General features: G+C 36.1%; 3 protein-coding genes across 13 annotated transcripts in view; 2 read left to right on the top strand and 1 right to left on the bottom strand.

The window, feature by feature from the left end:
* Positions 1-1,871, bottom strand: part of TRIM23 (tripartite motif containing 23) — a 37,234-nt gene extending 35,363 nt beyond the window's left edge. The window contains exon 1 of one of the 2 annotated variants that reach the window (XM_058731051.1): positions 1,721-1,871. In XM_058731051.1, the coding sequence (XP_058587034.1) occupies positions 1,721-1,867 (147 nt within the window). In that variant the 5' untranslated portion in view covers positions 1,868-1,871. The remainder of the gene's footprint in view (positions 1-1,720) is intronic. The other variant, XM_058731041.1, reaches the window with a different exon arrangement.
* A 604-nt stretch (positions 1,872-2,475) lies between these two features.
* The window catches only part of TRAPPC13 (trafficking protein particle complex subunit 13), a 41,867-nt gene continuing 26,320 nt past the window's right edge, over positions 2,476-18,022 (top strand). For all 10 annotated transcript variants that reach the window (XM_058731152.1, XM_058731142.1, XM_058731110.1 and 7 more), the window contains exons 1-4: positions 2,476-2,616; positions 13,048-13,116; positions 13,631-13,730; positions 14,853-14,937. In XM_058731152.1, the coding sequence (XP_058587135.1) occupies positions 2,571-2,616; positions 13,048-13,116; positions 13,631-13,730; positions 14,853-14,937 (300 nt within the window). In that variant the 5' untranslated portion in view covers positions 2,476-2,570. The remainder of the gene's footprint in view (positions 2,617-13,047; positions 13,117-13,630; positions 13,731-14,852; positions 14,938-18,022) is intronic.
* On the top strand, positions 2,479-6,503 carry SHLD3 (shieldin complex subunit 3). Its single transcript, XM_058731227.1, has 2 exons — positions 2,479-2,616; positions 5,548-6,503. Exon 2 carries the CDS (start codon positions 5,663-5,665, stop codon positions 6,416-6,418), a length of 756 nt encoding a protein of 251 aa, XP_058587210.1. The 5' UTR covers positions 2,479-2,616; positions 5,548-5,662; the 3' UTR covers positions 6,419-6,503.

Raw genomic sequence — 18,022 nt, 5'->3', positions numbered from 1 at the left:
TTTGTTTTTGTTTTTTAAATTTATGCCACCATACTCCCTACAAATTACAGCATAAGGATCTTGCCAAAAAAGACTATCCTACCACACAGCTCAGGCACATTTTACATATAAAGACAAAAATGTGGGGCGCCTGGGTGGCCCAGGCGGTTGAGTGCCTGACTTCAGGTCGGGTCATGATCTCAGTTTGTGAGTTCGAGCCTACCAGGCCTCGCTGTGCAGCCCGCTTCAGATCCTCTGTTTCCCTCTCTCTATGCCCCATCCCGCTCATGCTCTCTCAAAAAAATGAATGCACGTTTAAAAAAAAAAGATAAAGATGAATGAAGTGAAGCTCTAACATATTAAACTCTGTACTATAATAAATTTGAATTATATCAGACTTCAATATATTTTTGAGATTTTAAGGCAACTAAGGGTAACAAAGATAGATACAGCAATAATATCCATTCTAATTACAACTTACTGACTCAAGTTAATTCACAAAATTATCTTTAGGAATTCTCTACTTAGATAAAGCACAAATCAGTAAATGCTCAACCATACAACATGCCTAACAGGGCTCCCTCTGTATCTCAGATACGCCGTGTACCTTCAGAATAACTTCACTGATATATAAAGGTCAGATGAATCAAAAGCCACCAACACTGATTGATAATATACTTGTAATCAGAAATATATCATTTGTTGTCATCTAAACCCAACATTAGGTGCCTATTATCCAAGATCTTAAAAGAACTTCAGATATTATCTGATATAGTAGTTCTCAACTCTAGCTGCACATTAAAATCAATTCTGGAAATGTAAAAAAACATACTTATGCCAGGTTAATCAGAACTGGAGGAGGAAGTGTGCATAACTAGGGTATTTTTTTTTAAATCCTGTTATTCTAATATGTAACCAGTAATGAGAAATACCAATAACTGAGATTATAATAATCCTGAAAGTCTTCTACAAACGACTGAGATCAGTTCTCCCTTCCAAATCTTTCCATGACTATATAGTGAAGGGGAAACGTGAATCCCACGTATTTCAATTGATGTTTTAGCAAATGCATTTTGAAGCACTCAAGCATGGTAGAATTTCAAACCTCAAACCATAGGCAATTGGTATACCTTAACGTTATTGCCCAACCATGCTGCTGCTGGGAGACTTCTGAAGTGTTGAAAGACTGTACTACCAAGAGAGGAGGGGGCAGATCAACCACTAATACACCCCTAGAATTAGTGTGATGATGAAAACGAGACTTTAAAGGCAGTCAACCCTGGCTCACTGTGTTAACCCAAACCTGAGTTTCCTCACCTGCAAAACGGTAATGATCATATACTTCATAGGTAGATTATTAACGAGCTACAATACTTAACATAGTACCTAGCGATAATAATGGTTCAATTTAGTAAAAATAAGCTAATGCCTGTTGAACTTAACCAAAAGCAGAGGATCTAGGGAAAAGACCGGCCGAAGTCAGTCTCACAGGCCCATACGATCATTTTCACAAATATCCCCATCGGCGATGTCAAGTAAAGAACTGGTATTAACAGAAGACCAGGCAACTTCACGCCCGCAAAGAGAAAAGATCGCGGAGTGGGGAACAAGGCATGTAAAGCCGAGAGGGACGCAAAGGCCGCGCATCCTGCCCGAAGACGGCCGGGGCGCCGCCGCCAGAACTCAGGGATAAACCGAAGGGAGGCCGAAGGTGGAGAACGGAGCACGCAAAGTCCCTCACCTTCACCACGGCCGTACCCCGGCTGCCCTGACGGCCACTGTCTAGTCCCGCTCCGGGCTTGTTTACAACCAGGGTAGCCATCCTAGGAGGAGCGGTGCCGCAGAAGCAGCCGTCACCGCCTTCAACTAAGGGGCGGGGTAGGACCATCTACCCAGAGGCCTCGGCGCTCGCCGCTATCGCACAGGCGCAGTACGACGCCGGGCACGGCTGGGCTGACCTCAGAGCTCCTCCTCCTGTCAGTCCCTAGCTCTTGGGAAGCCGATCTCTGTGTATGAACGCTTTGCTGTTTTTATTGCTGTTATTTATGAGACTGAAGTATGGAAGGAATAAAATTAAAGAAATAAAAAAGAAAGGGTAAAACAAGAAGTAAAATTTTGGAGTGAAACTCCCGTTTTAGAAACGATCGCTTCCTAATTGCGGAATAGACGCGAGGACTTCGGGAGACTACATCTCCCTGCATGCAGTGCGGTTTTTGTTTAAACTACAAATCCCAGGATGCCACACTAGGGTTTTTTGGGGTTTTTTTTTTTCCCTCTACTCCGCCATGTAGTTATCTGTGGGGCTATGTACTGTCAGCGAGGAGTGGTTTCTGGAAGACGCTATGTGTGATTTGTGGCTGGAAAACAGAGAAGTATTTTATGTATAAATCGCTAAGAAATAAGAGATGGCTTTGGTGAAAAGAAGCCGTTGAGTCCCTAAAGGACGTCGTAAGAAGAGAATTTAAGGCACTACCAGCAGAAACTGTTGGGAGTGCATTCGATCTTCCCGAACGTACGCTTTACTGTTTTCTTCCGGGCTGCTTTGAACCTACCCAGCTGCCGTAGGCAGTGGGTCGAAAGTGCCGTTCAAAATGGAAGTGAATCCCCCCAAACAGGAGCACCTGCTGGCCCTGAAAGGTAAACTTTCACGAACCTGACTCCGTTTAGTCTGTTTTCTGTTCTCTCGCTAGTTCTCGAAGCCTTTGCCACCTGGGCCTGGTCCCGGGGATGTAGGCCTCGTCCTTCGTAAACACCATTAGTTCCTGCATTCTTGCTGTGTCCTTCGGCGCCGAGAGGAAGGAAGCAATTTTTCTTCTTTGCTTTTTAGGTTTGAGAGGCTCATGTTGCATTCCTCTAGAATGTAATAGATACCCGATAAATCACTCGTTGTGTTATGTGCTGCTTGGAGTAACCAGACCGGCTTTAGTCAGAGAAGCTAACGTCCCTAGAGCCCTGTGAGCCAAGATGATGTACAGTAGGCATCTCTGGTGATTTTTCCTTGTCTCTTGTGTCTTTGTGTAGCACTGACGAAGTTACCAGTCTTTAGTTTGATCAGCAAAATTAGTCTAGTTTTAGCAGTGCCAAGGGTTTTGAGATACATAGTACAACAACGTATAATTTAGATTTGCTATAACTTATTGCAGTTTACTTCAAAGTAGTGTGGATGTGGGAAAATTGATGTCAGCTTTCGTTTTCTGTACACAGCAGAAAATTTTGAGTAAGTTTGATGATGTAATTGTATTATTATTTAGGGAAAACGAACAGGGCAGAGTTTTCTGGAATTACTGTTTTCTGAAAACCTTTTATTTAAAATGCTGTCAGCTGTATTTCATCTGTTTTCTACTTCCCCAAACACACTTGTTATTTCTTGGAGGCTCTACTGTGTGGTTTCCAATAACTTATTAAACTGAGCTGAGAAGAGACTGGATAGACATTTGAATTCAGTTGAATTTCACTTACCTTCTTTTGGCATCCATTTTGACCGACCATTATCTTGTACACAGTTATGATGCAGGCATCAAACATTCCAGAAGCTCAGCAGTCTCATTTGTAACATAAAATCATATACTGATAGCTCGGTTTAATAAATCTGTCTCTGACTATAGAGCTGAAAAACAACAATATTAATATAGATATATGACCTGTAAGCTGAGCCTGAGCAAATGAGTTACACTGAGATGGGTTCTTTCTGGAGAAAAGGGAAAAGAAACTGTCATGTTCTTTCTTAATCCCATATCAAGTATGTAAATAGATATTAATATCTTTCAGAAATTTAAGAAACTTTCAAGATTTTAACAAGTCTAATTGTACTGATTGTTGGATGCCAAGTGTACCAACTTATATGATCATTTAAGTTCACTTTCTTATATATGTAAAAAAATGAGCTGTCACAACTTCATCATCCTCAGAGTACAACATTGAATATTTTCAAACAAAAATAATTCTCAATGCAGTATCTTAAAGTGTGAAAGTGTAAAGAAAAGGAAAGAAAAAAATAAAAACATTATTGTTTTTAAAATATGCTATGTTTAGGGGAGCCTGGGTGGCTCAGTCAGTTAAGCTTCCGACTTTAGCTCAGGTCATGATCTCCAGGTCTCTGATTTCGAGCCCTGCGTCGGGCTCTGTGCTGACAGCTCGGAGCTGTCAGCACAGAGCCCGGAGCCTGCTTCAGATTCTGCGTCTCCCTCTCTCTCTGCCCCTCCCCTGCTCACACCGTGTCTCTCTCACTCTTAAAAATGAATAAATGTTAAAAAAAAAAAAAAAATTAAGAATATGCTATGTTTAGGGGCGCTTGGGTGGCTCAGTCGTTTAAGTGACCAACTTCGGTTCAAGTCATGATCTCATGGTTCGAGTCCCACATGGGGCTCTGTGCTGACAACTCGGAGCCTGGAGCCTGCTTCCGATTCTTTGTCTCCCTCTCTCGACCCCTCCCCTGGTCACAATCTGTCTCACTCTCTCTCAAAAATAAACATAAAAAGAAAAAAAAGAATATGCTATGTCTAGATTCATGTTAAGAATTATGGGTGTTAAGGATCACAGTCATTTATGAATTTAGGTTGTCAAATCAGTTAGTGGACATTAACAGGCAAAAAGAATCATGATGAAATTAATTACTTCTGACTCTTCAAAATTGGTGATCAAATGAGTATTATGACATCATGACAGGAGTCCCCACCTATGGCCATTCTAGTAATGGGAGAACCCCTTCAAGGAGTTCTCTAATGATTTGGGGGAGAACCTCTCATTTTTTTTCTACAGTAATTAGGATTTGAAAGAGCTTGCATTGTGGCTCATGCAACTTTGGAAGCCTAACTGTATGCTAGAACTTACTATCAGTGACCCAATTTGGGACAGCTTGAAGACTTCTTTGTTCTAAAATGAAAAAAAAAAAAAATATTAAGGTCTAGCCTTCTTGTTCCTCCTCTGAATTGGAATTCAGAAGCCATGGTACTAATGTCTTGATAGTGTGAAAGTGCCCCATTTATACTAAGGACACTTTTTAACAAGACCAGTTCCCAGCCTGGTTAAAATGCAAAATTTAACTATTTTCATGTTATTGGTGCTTAGTATTGGGGATGAAAATCGTTAAGTAGTGTATCTATGTTTTTGGTAGAATTCATATCATTTTAAAGTATAAAATCTATTTTTTTCAATGCATCAAAAATTACAATGATTTTCATTTTCCTCAATTAATGTCTCAAAGTTTTAAGTATTATTACATTTTTGTTCTCTTCAAATGAATAAAATATCCTAGGAATCACTAATTTACCCTTTGTTTCTGCTATAGTCTTAAGATTATTACCTAATATATTAATGACAATACTTATAAATATTTACATGTTGATCTAAACGTGTTGACTACTAGCAGTTTGAGGCTTACCAGGCATTTAATCCAGATCCCTTATTTTGGTGAGACAGAGGGTTTCCAATTTTGTGGATTCCATTCACATTTACCAATGACACTTGGTAAAATATCATATTGGGATTGGTTTTTGTTTTTTCTTTTCTCCCTATTTGTGTGTAGGTTATCCCTACCATATCTTATTCTTTGCAATACTTCCGCTTTAGGTCCTGATTCCCTCTGATTTGGAAAGAAAGTCTTGTAATTATAAATTACATTCTAGCGCTGAGGAGCACATCTAAGAAATTTTCTCTTCATTAAGAGTGACTGGATTACTGCAGAATGACTACAGAAGTAATATTACATTATCGACCATATGAGAATGATCCCACACAACTGTCAAAAATTGCAGAGAAAGCACTTCAAGACTTTCCTACACGTCCACTCTCAAGATTTATTCCTTGGTTTTCTCATGATGGGTCCAAACTTCCACTCAAACCTAAAAGATCACCACCTGTGATTTCTGAAGAGGCACCTGAAGATGTGAAACTGTACTTAACCATTTCAGAACATGATGTTAAATCACAGAGTTACGATTGCACGATAGATCTTTTGGAATTTCAACCTAATTTAAAAAAAGAAAAGCACTTAATCCAGTCACACACACTGAATGAACAGACTAATTCTGGAAATCTAGATAAGCAATCAGAAAAGGGAAGACAGCATAAGAAGAGGTTTTGGAGTGTTTCACTTCCCAACAGTAATTGCACTGAAAATATTTTTCCTTTGTCTAAAAAATTGCAAGATAGTTTAAAGGCACTGAATTTGCATTCACTTTATAGGGCAAGATGGACTATAGAGCACACTATTTGTAACAACCAAACTCTGGAAGACATTTGGGCAAAACTCAATCAAATTATCAGGCACAATGAACTTCCATCTTGTAATGCTACAATTCAGAGACACTTAGACCAAATATGGGTGTTCTGTGATATTATGTACTGTGAATATGTGGGAAATCTTCTTAAAGGTAGATTAGCTCTTACTGGGAAAATGAATTTATGTGTACGTAAATATGGTGTTATTTTTAGTATGTAATGAATTCCACTGATTGTGAAAGAGAAGAATATCCTGAATGAACTGTGATCTGAAATCAATAAATTTTTTATGAGTTTTTAAATTTTTGATGACTTAATTTTTTTATTTGACCCTTCAGTCATATAGCCTATTCATTCTTAATATTGTAAAAAATTGTGTGGTAATATGTATAGTTTGTTCCCTAGAAGTAAATGACTATCAGGTGAGTTCCTAGGCATGTCTGTTAACTCAAGAAACAATGTATACAGGAAGGTGAATCTATGACAGCATTTGATAAAATACTAACAGCATTTACTCTAAGAAATGGTAGCAGTACCATAATTTTATTTTTCCCTGACAAGTTGTCTACCTTTAGATAAATGTTAACTCAAATTCAATGGAAAAAAGTGGACTATCATATGAATTTAACTTCTTTTGCCAACTTAGCAAATGACTAAAGACCGTTTTTCTTGAGAATTTCTAAGATGAGCTCCTGCATAATGATTAACTTTAATATAATGTGCTCAGAATGCCCAGCATTTCACTTCACAAACTTGAAATCATTCAGGGACTAGATAGGCAAGACTGTAGAATATGGTTAAGGACTCTGAACTGTAAGAAGATTCTAATTTAATTTTTTTAAGTTCTTTCCAAGCAAAATGTATATATACAAGTTGAACTTGGCCCAGTTCATTAGTTTGTAACCTCAAGCCTATCTTTTTCATAATTTATTGAAAATTTCTAAAAGTTATTTATAAGATAATAGATGAAACCTGAATTTCATAAGTAAATCAAGGGTCTGTGTGAGTTCCAATGAGGATGGCTCTATACATGACACTATTTGCTGTGTACAGTGAATATTTGACTTGGCACTGGGCTAAAAGTCACATACTCTTTTTGGCCTCCTCAATTTTTGACTAAGAACCTGATCTAACATTCAGAGCTGAATATAAGACTATCATTTAATTACCTTTTTTTTCCTTTAGCTGGTTTGTTTTGTTTTTAAATTCCACCTAGGAGTTCCTCTGACAGTTTTTTTTAACGTTTATTTATTTATGAGAGAGAGAGAGAGAGAGTGTGAGAGAACACAAGCAAGGGAGGGGCAGAAAGAGAGGGAGACACAGAATCCAAAGCAGGCTCCAGGCTCTGAGCTGTCAACGCAGAGCTTGAAGTGGGGCTCGAACCCACAACCATGAGATCATGACCTGAGCCAAAGTCAGATGTTTAACCAACTGAGCCACCCAGGCACTCCGTCTGCTGGTTTGTTTGTTTTTTAAGCCTTGTTTTATTGGTATTTGCTCTTTTCCAGCCAACATTATGTGTAATTTTTGAGGTTCATTAATTTCTTATAAGACAGGAAATATTGCATTTTAAGTCTGTATTTGATAGGGGCATACTTTGGATCTTCCTTCAAATAATGAGATAGTTTTATATTACTAACAGGGCTTTCCCAGTTTGTGTTTAAGAATCTGCATTATAATGAACTGTGCTTTATAGTAGTTTTCTTTGAGTCCATAAAATGATAGTGTTTCTTACCCACTGCTATCCCCACCTCCACCCCTGCTGATTTTTACCCTCTTTGAAAATATGAACAAAACATATTTTTAAAAGATTTCTTTTTTTAAATTTTTATTTATTTTTGATAGGAAGAGCATGTGGGCAAGTTGGGGAGGGCAGAGAAAGGGGCACAGAGATCTGGAGCGAGCTGTGTGCTGTCCAGACAGCCAGATACGGGGCTCGCTCTCAGGAGCTGTGAGATGATGACCTGAACCAAAGTCGGACACTTAACTCGCTGAGCCACTCAGGGGATCCTGAAGAAAATATATTTTTAATACCAGTTTGGGAACTTTTTAATAGAGGGTTGTTTTTTACCAACCCCCTTATTGTCTCATACCATAAAAATCATAGAATCAGCAAAAACTAGCCACAATAAGACTTTGATACACAATGGAAATTTGAGCATATAATAAGCAAATAAGTTGGCTACATGTTTGGGTGAACTCAAAGACGCTTTCTATAAGTTGTTGTTTTTTTTTTCTCTTTAATGTTTATTTTTGAGAGAGGGACAGAATTGGAAGCAGCTCCAGGCTCTGAGGTGTCAGCACAAAGCCTGATGCGGGGCTTGAACTCACGGACCGAGAGATCATGCCTTGAGCTGAAGTTGGACGCTTAACTGAGCCACCCAGAAGCCCCTATAATTTTTAATTTAAATTCCAATTAGTTACCATACATGTAATATTAGTTTCAGATGTATGAAAGAGTGGTTCAGTACTTCCATACAATACCTAGTGCTCAATACAACAGGTGCAGTCCTTCATCCTTTTCATGTATTTAACCCATGCTCCCACCCAACTCCTCTCTAGTAACCATTAATTTGTTCTCTATACAGGTCTGTTTCGTGGTTTGTCTCTTTTTTTTTCCTTTTGCTTGTTTGTTTTGTTTTTTAAATTCCACATATGAGTGAAATCACGTGTTTTCAAGGACACTTTTAAAAAAGTTTCAAGATTTGAGAGTGTATTTTGTCTTAAGATTTAGCTTTTTCTGAAATGAAAAAAAATGGGGAATAAAGACCACTTGGTGTTAAAAGTGAGCTTAGAGGGTGGCCTGGGTGGCTTAGTTGGTAAAGTGTTTGGCTTCAGCTCAGGTCATGATCTCATGGCTTGTGGGTTTGAGCCAACAGTCAGGCTCTGTGCTGATGGTATGGAGCCTGTTTGGGATTCTCTCTTCCCCTCTCTCTGTCCTTCCTCCAGTTGTGCTTTCTCTCTCAAAATAAATAAATGAATAAATGTAAAAAGTGAGCTTAGAGTGTTAGATATTTAGATTGTGAAAAACTGTATATATCATTTTTACAGCCCTTTTATATCCCCTTCAGGTTGTGCATAATTTAAATCTGCTTTCCTAATTAAAAATGAACTGAAGAGCTTTCCCCATGAGATCAGGAACACTACAGGGATATCCACTGTCACCATTGTTGATTAACATAGTGTTGGAAATCCTAGCGTCAGCAGACAGCAAAATGAAGTAAAAGGCATCCAAATTGGCAAAGAAGAAGTCAAACTTATACTTTTTGCAGATGACATGATACTCTACATGGAAAACCCAAAAGACCCCACCAAAAAGTCGCTAGAACTGATACATGAATTCAGTAAAGTTGCAGGTTACAAAATCAATGTACAGAAAATTGGTTGCATTTCTATACACCAATAGTAAAGCAACAGAAAGAGAAATCAAGAAATCGATCCCATTTGCAATTGCACAAAGAACCATAGAATACCTAGGAATAAACCTAACCAAAGATGTTAAAGATCTGTATGCTGAAAACTATAGAAAACTTATGAAAGAAATTGAAGAAGACATAAAGAAATGGAAAAACTTTTCTTACTCATGAATTGGAAGAACAAATATTGTTAAAATGTCAGTAGTACCCAAAGCAATCTACAGTGCAATCCCAATCAAAATTGTACCAGCATCTTCTCAGACCTAGAACAGACAATCCTAAAATTTGTATGGAACCACAAAAGACCCTAAATAGCCAAAAAATGAAGTAGAAAGTTAGAAACAGCTACCCGAACACTTCCCATGCCAGGTCAATGATCTTTACCTGTTAAATATTCTGCTTGATATATAGTCCTGTTTTGAATTCCCATAAGATGTTTCTGGTAAGGCCTTACATTCTGGGTTTATGACCCTAAGCTTATAATTAATCATACAGAGAATTATTTTTTAATGTTTATTTATTTATGTTGAGAGAACGAGAGCAGGAGAGGGGCAGAGAGAGAGAGAGAGAAAGAATCCCAAGCATGCTCTGTGCAGCACAGAGCCTGATGTGGAGCTCTGTCTCATAAACCCTGAGATTTTGACCTGAACCAAACCAACAGTCCTCTAATCAACTGAGCCACCCAATGCCCCCAGATAATTATTTTTGAATCAAGTGAATTTACCTGAGCTCAAATCTAATTCTGCCACCTGATATGTAGTCTTTTTAAAAAATTTATATACATATATATGTGTATGTGTATATATGTGTGTGTATGTATATATATATTTATATATATAAATATATATGTTTATATACAAATATATATATAAATATGTATATATATATTTATGTATACAAATCTATATTTTGAGAGCACATGGGGAAGAGGGAGAGGGATAATCTTAAGCAGGTTCCAGCCCAGGGTAGAGCCTGATGCAGGACTCCATCTCAGGACCTTGAGCGGAAATCAAATGTTCAATGCTTAACTGAGGCACCCAGGTGCCCCTATATAATCTTTTATAGGCAAATTATCCTCTGGAAGCATCATTCTTATGTATAAAAGGTGGACAGTGGTACCAAATTTGTAGTCCTGAGACTTGAGTGTGATATTTAGCACAGTCTAGCACTAGTAAATGCTCATTAAATATTAGCTCTGCAAGTGATTTCAGAAATTTTAAGGTTAACATCTGTTACCTATATTAGCAGCTATCTATTTATATTATGATTTTACTTTATTTTATTTTATTTTATTTATTTATTTTTTTTAATGTTTATTGATTTTTGAGACAGAGAGAGACAGACCATGAACAGGGGTGGGTCAGAGAGAGAGAGGGAGACACAGAGTATGAAACAGGCTCCATGCTCTGAGCTGTCAGCACAGAGCCTGATGCGGGGCTCTAACCCACGAACTGCGAGATCGTGACCTGAACCGAAGTCTGACGCCCAACCGACTGAGCCACCCAGGCACCCCACTTTATTTTATTTTTAAGTTTGTTTTTACTTTACTTAAGTAAGCTCTACACCCAGCATGGGGCTTGAACTTAGAACCCTGAGACCGAGAGCTACATGTTCTACCAACTGAGCCAGCCAGGCACCTCTCAAAAGCCATCTATTTAATATAAAGTTGTTTAGTGCCCTTGGTTCATGAAACTTACATCTTCAAAATACCATTTACTTGAGGATTTGGATGAGTTGCTAATTCTTTCATTTGGCAAAGATCTATTGAATATACTAGGTGCCAGAACCTATGTCAAGCAACAAAGCCACAAAACTAAACATAATACATAAGAGCCTAAACCTCATGGACTTTGGATCATAGTGCTGTAAATAAGTACATATATCAGTCCATGATGAATACAAGGAGCTATGAAAGAAGTAGGTGAGCTGTTATTTCTTTTTGGAAAAGATGATGTTTAAGCTGAGACCAAGATGAGAAAGGTGTTAAATTTAATATGAATGATATAACTAGTTAGTAGTTAGGTGATACATGTTTGCATATGCTAATGAATACCACTTATACTGTGAATAAAAACATTTAGGCCAATAGTCTAAAGTTTTGGGGGTTTGATTTTAATGAACATTGTTTTTTTAGAGTTTGTTTATTTTGAAAGAGAGAGAGACAGAGAGACAGAGAGCATGAGCAGGGAGGGGCAGAGAAGGAAAGAGAAAATCTCAAGCAGGCTCTGCACTGTCAATGCAGAGCCTGACAGGGGGCTTGAACCCACAAACCATGAGATAGATCATGACCAGAGCCAAAACTAAGAGTTGGACACTTAACCAACTGAGTCACTTAGGTACCCCTGCATTTTCTGAAATATTTTACAAGTTTGTATGATTTTTAATGTTATATTTTGGTCTTTATTTTGATGTGATCAAATGTCAGTCATTAGAAATAATTGAAAAAAGATTTTCAGTAGTTAGCATGTTTCAATAGTTTCAATAGTTAGGATGTCCTATCCACACTAAACTAAATTACATAAATTTTCCCTTTTTGTGCTTAATTTTTGCCTGTTAACTATTTGATATGTAGGCATTTTACTTGATATTTGAAATGAATTTGTATATTAATTTTTTAAATTTTTTCTAGATAGCTAACCAGTTCTAGCAGTTTATAATGTTGATTTCTTTGGCTTCATCCTAATCTTTTTTTTAAAACTAATATATCTGTATAGTCTTACATTAATAAACCAATTAATTGATTTTAGACTTAAATGTTTTAATATATGGTAAATCCAGTTCTTCCTCATTTTTTCCCATTAATTTCCTTAGCTTATTTTTACTTGTTTTTCTAAACTTAGACACATTCTTTTATGTCCCAAGAACAGATCTTAGTTTTAATTGGAATTTTAAAGAGCTATAGGTTAAGTGATACCTTTGTAATTTCTGTATAGGAAAATATTACTTACAGGTCCACTTATTGAACTTCCAGTGGCCAGTGATTAGAATTGAGAGAGAAAGCTCACAAAGATTCTTTTGGTATAAAATTATGGTTTGGTGTTCAAAATGGTGCATCAAAACTTTTTTCTCTGTAAGGCTGATATTTTGTTCACAGTGAAGTCGCTCAGGATATTTTTTAAAGTCTTGTTCTCATATACCTTAAGCTTTAAAATTCCTTTATTTTCTACTTTTTCTATTATGTGGTATATTACATTTACAGTTTTATAATGAGGTTGTAAATAAATCATGTAAGATTTTTTGTTATAAATTACTATTTTAGTAATATTTAATAATAGTTTAGTGTTATTTGGGGAAGTACATAATATTATATTTAGGAAGCTTTTAGGTTATATTTGATGTTAGTATAGAATTGAAATATACTCTCAACTTGGGAATACTGGCCCAAAGCAATATTAATATTTTTGTTTCTTCTTTTTTTTTTTTTAATTCACAGTGATGCGGTTAACTAAACCTACTTTATTCACCAATATTCCAGTAACGTGTGAAGAAAAGGACTTACCTGGTATGCTTTGTTCTGTTTGCACCTAGGGAAAAGTTGCAGCCTGGACTGCCTGTATTACCTAGCAATAAGCATAGTCTTGCCAGTCTCATGCTCTTTGCTGCATTCTTTATTGTCTGGTTTTATATGATATGAGTGGTGGCTTTCTAAGTGGTAGGTCTCACTCATAATTTCTTAGCCAAGAGACTGTTGCTATCCTATGGCAACAAGAGGAGTATATTCATAGTCATGATATTAAAATTTTATTTATCCTCAAATGTTCCATCAGCATGTGTATTAGCATTCCCTTTATTTAAAATTATTGGAGTTATCTATATTTTATATTTCATGACCTTCATTTTCCTTTGTTTCTGAAGTGTTCATTCTCTGTGAAAGTAGAATTTTTTGGCACACATTTGTTGTAGTGAAGGTTACAAACTAAATTTTTTTTAATTAAATATTTCTCCCAGCTATTTCTTTAATGGAAGTAAAACTCACAACATAGATGTTAGAATTTTCTGTTTTTCTCTTTCTATAGGAGATCTCTTTAACCAACTCATGAGAGATGATCCTTCAACTGTAAATGGTGCAGAAATTTTAATGTTGGGAGAAATGTTGACTTTACCACAGAATTTTGGGTAAGAATGATAACATTGACATAAAGCATGCAACGGTACTTCAAAGCCATTACAAATTATGTTTTCATAAAATAACTATGGAATGGAAAAATACTCCTGTACATTTAAGTGCTGTAAAAAAAAAAAAAAGTTTTACCAAAATTATGCTATATGATTTGGGGCGGTTTTTACTTAAAAAAAAAAAGAAAGAAAGAAAAGAAACCTACCAAAATAAGAATAGGGGTTTCTAGGATGATAAAATTTTAACTTTCTTCTTTAGATCATACTGTATTTTTTAATGACCACGTATTCCTTTTATTTTAACTGACTTAATCTAAATGTCTTTCAGAAGCAACTTTTTGTTCACTTACACAGCTCTTTCCCAGCATAAGTTATCAGACTTATCTTTTTATTAGGAACTCTCAATTTTTATTCCTTCTTACTCCTAGCTCTTCTCTTATTCTAGTTTATTAATGAGGTAGAAGCTTCTGGTTTCACTGTGTTTGCAACTGAGAGTATTTAAGACCACATGGAATTTTTCAGGTTTTTAAAAAAAGGTTTACAGAATGTGACTAGTGTCTTGAAAGCTTGGAAATATATTCATATAAAAAATTCATGTAAAATATTTTTGTGTTTTTTTGTAATACATATTTATAAACATGTATTTTTATAAAATATACTTCAATAAAAGCATAAGGTAAATCCAGTAATCATTATTTGTATTAGAACAACTTAGAAAAATAAAACAAATTGGTAAAAAATACTGATATCAATTACTTGGGTCTCCTCTAGATTCAGGGAATAAGTTATTTCAAAAATTGTCTTTTTCTAGCCTCTTAAGTAATTAGTCAAAAGACCTTTAACATGGATCTGATTTTAGTGGCTTATATCTGAGGAAACTGGCTGTGCAGTAGTTGAGGGCTAGATATGTATCATGTTTTATAGAATAAGTCAGTATTTTGAATTGTACTGGGTAATGAATGAGCTGTCTAAAGGACACAAAGGAATGCTGAAGCGGTATTTCAACTGATTTCTATCCTTTAGTAAATTCTTCTCCATTTAAAGTTGTCAGTGGTGTTCAAGTAGAATATTTGTGTTAAAACTCGAATGCATTTCTGCCTAAAAGTTTATTTTATTTCACAGGAATATATTTTTGGGAGAGACCTTTTCCAGTTATATCAGCGTTCATAATGATAGCAATCAAGTTGTTAAAGATATATTAGTAAAAGTAAGTGGCATTCTTGTTTGGGATATATATTTTTTTTAGCTTGTTAATTTCTATTCTTATGTTTCTGAAAGTTCATTAAAATGCATTTGATACTGGACTTCTTAATTGTCATTAACAACAAGCATTAACTGAACTCCTAAAGCTTTAAGATACTGTGCTAAGCACAGAATTATTTTTCCTTGTCTTCCAAGGTTTGATAGCTTGGGTGAGAAAATGTACCAGTCACGGATGTAAATTTTTGTTAATAATTTGTAATAAACATAATAAAATTTGAAAGAGGAGGACAGATCACAGAGGATTGCATCAATCACAAAGGCCTATTGGAAGAGAAGGAACACAACAGGATCTTTAAAGAATGGTGGGATTTAGAGAAAAAGAGGGACATGATAATCAGGAGCAGAGGCATAGGAATCCATAATGTGTTCTTGTAGCAGTGAACAGAATTCACTTGATAGAAGTAGGTAAGGTTAGGGGGGCCTGGGTGGCTCAGTCGGTTAAGCGTCCAACTTTGGCTCAGGTCATGTTCTCACTGTTGGTTAGTTCGAGTCCCACATCGGGCTCTGTGCTATCAGTGCTGAGCCTGCTTCCAATCCTCTGTCCTCCTCTCTCTGTGTCCCTTGCCTGCTCACTCTCTCTTTCTCACAAATAAACAAAAAAAAAAAAAAAAAAAGAAGAAGAAGAAGAAGAAATAGGTAAAGTTATAGAGATGTGTAGTAGCCATAAAGTGGAGTATCTTGAAAGGTTATAGCTGAAGGTTTTAGCCTTTTTTTTCTTTTTTAAATTTAAGGCAGTGGGCAGTCAGCAAAGATATTCACACTGTGTTGGAAGATTGATATGAAAGCATTATATGGGATAGTTTATAGCAAATACATCAGTTAGAAGATTGTTGCATTAGTTTAGAGATCAAGGGATAGGTGAGGCACCTGAGTGGCTCAGTTGGTTAAGCGTCTGACTTTGGCTCAGGCCATGATCTCATGGTTCACTGGTTCAAGTCTTGCATCAGGCTCTGTGCTAACAGCCCAGAGCCTGGAGCCTGCTTCAGATTCTGTGTTTCCCTCTCTCTCTGTCCCTCCCCCATTCATGCTCTGTCTCTCAGAAATAAATAAAACACTAAAAAAAATTTTTTTAATAAAAAAGTCAAGAGGTAGACTATGCTAACTCAAACAATCTGAAATTTATTCAGAAAGAGAAAGGACATAAAGTAAAAATTTACTGTAGGTCAGAGAGAAGGCACCAAAGCTGTCTTCACATGGTGAGTTTAGATTACTAGAGCATTGCCAAAAGGGAAGTCCAATGAAAATGAGCCTGAAATGGCTCCTGTGTGGTTCAGTCGGTTGAGCGTTTGACTTTAGCTGAGGTCATGATCTCCAGGGTTTGTGAGTTTGAGCCCCACATTGGGCTCCCTGCTGTCAGCGCAGAGACCTTTGGATCCTCTATCCCCCTCTCTTTCTGCTCCTCCCCCACGTACACTCTGTCTTTCAAAAATAAACATTAAAAAAATATGAGCTTGAAAATATCAGCAAGTATTAGAATTGAAAAGGTCCTCAGAGAGCCAATAATGCCAAATTTCATATATTACGCAACTTCCAGAAACCGGATGCAAAATGTATGTTTGTTATACTGTGAATGGAGTTTCTGCCTTTTATTAGGTCGGGTTGGCAGACTATATAGCATGTTGGCCAAATTTGGTCTCTTGCCTGTTGTTATAGGGCCTTTGCACTAGGAATGGTTTCTTCATTCTCAAATGATTGAAAAGAAATAATCTTACTTTGTTAGGTGAAAATTATATGAAATTCAAATGTCAGTCTCCATGAATAAAGTTTTATTGGCACCCAGCCACAGTCATTCATTTATGTGTCATCTGTGGCACATTTCAAGCTACAACTGGGGAGTTCTAAAGTCTAAAGTATTTGGTATCTGAGCTTTAAAGGAAAAGTTTGCCAGCTTCTACATTTATTATGAAAAGGTCTGACTCTGAGAACTTTGAGAACATACACTTTTTTCCTGGCATTTCACTAAAGGATTAATTTATTTTCATAAGGTGAGTGAATCAGCAAATGCATATGATTTAAGTTAATGTTGAAAAGAACAAACAATATAATAGCATACTTACTGTAAAATATGTATTTATATTTCTCTTGGCTTTATTCAATTTTAATTTCCATAAAGATAGGGGTGTTTAATAATAATAGTAGCTAATGTTTATTGAACAGTGCAGTGCCCACCCAAGAGTTATCTTAGTTTCTCAGGTAAGACATTAAGATTCACGATATGCACAGAAGCCATTTTTGACTTAAAAATAACTTAAGAGGATATAGGTCAGGAAGCACAGCATAATATTCACCTATATTTTCATTTTTATGTTGTCTATCAAATTTTAGGTGTGGATATTTTGGTTGCTTAATAAAAGATTTAGATAATTTTCCTTCATTTTCAGTGCCTTGGAGCAATATATTTGGAGCATTTAGACTATCTGGTTTTTGTAGGGTGTATAGAATTCTGTGAAATCTTATGGACTTGTGTGTCTTATAGGGGAAGTTTCTTGATAGCATTTGCACTTTCATTCCTGTGATCAGTTTGTTTAAGCTTTTTATGTCTAATGTTATATAACAGTTTGTGAGACTGTTTCATTCTAGGAAATGATTCACTTGAGGTAGATTTTCAAATTTATTTGCATATAGGTCTGCAAAGTAGTCTCTTAAAAATTTCTTCTCTTTTGGTGTTACTTTCCCCTGGTTATTCCTTATTTTATATAATTTTGCTTCCTTTATTTTTTCCTCTTGATTAAACTAGCTCTTGGTTCATATATTTTAATTTTTTTTTCAAAAAAGGAATTTTTGTTATTGATATTTAATGTTTTTTCTCTACCTCATTGATTTTTGCTTTTAATGAGCTCCTTTCTTGTGCTTCTGATTATTTACCTTGTTCTTTTCTAGCTTTTCATCTAGGGATTTAATTTTTAAGTTTTTATTCTTTTATTTCTGTTGATAAAAGTGAATTTTCTTCTGATTGACTGCTTTAAATATATCCTGCAGATTCTGATATGTAGCGTTTTCATTATGATTATTTTTAAAGAATTCTATCA

Source organism: Neofelis nebulosa, chromosome 1 (genome assembly GCF_028018385.1).
Source record: "Neofelis nebulosa isolate mNeoNeb1 chromosome 1, mNeoNeb1.pri, whole genome shotgun sequence".
NCBI lineage: Eukaryota > Metazoa > Chordata > Mammalia > Carnivora > Felidae > Neofelis > Neofelis nebulosa.
Note: the sequence above shows the minus strand (reverse complement) of the source record. Positions and strands in the feature narration are given on the sequence as shown.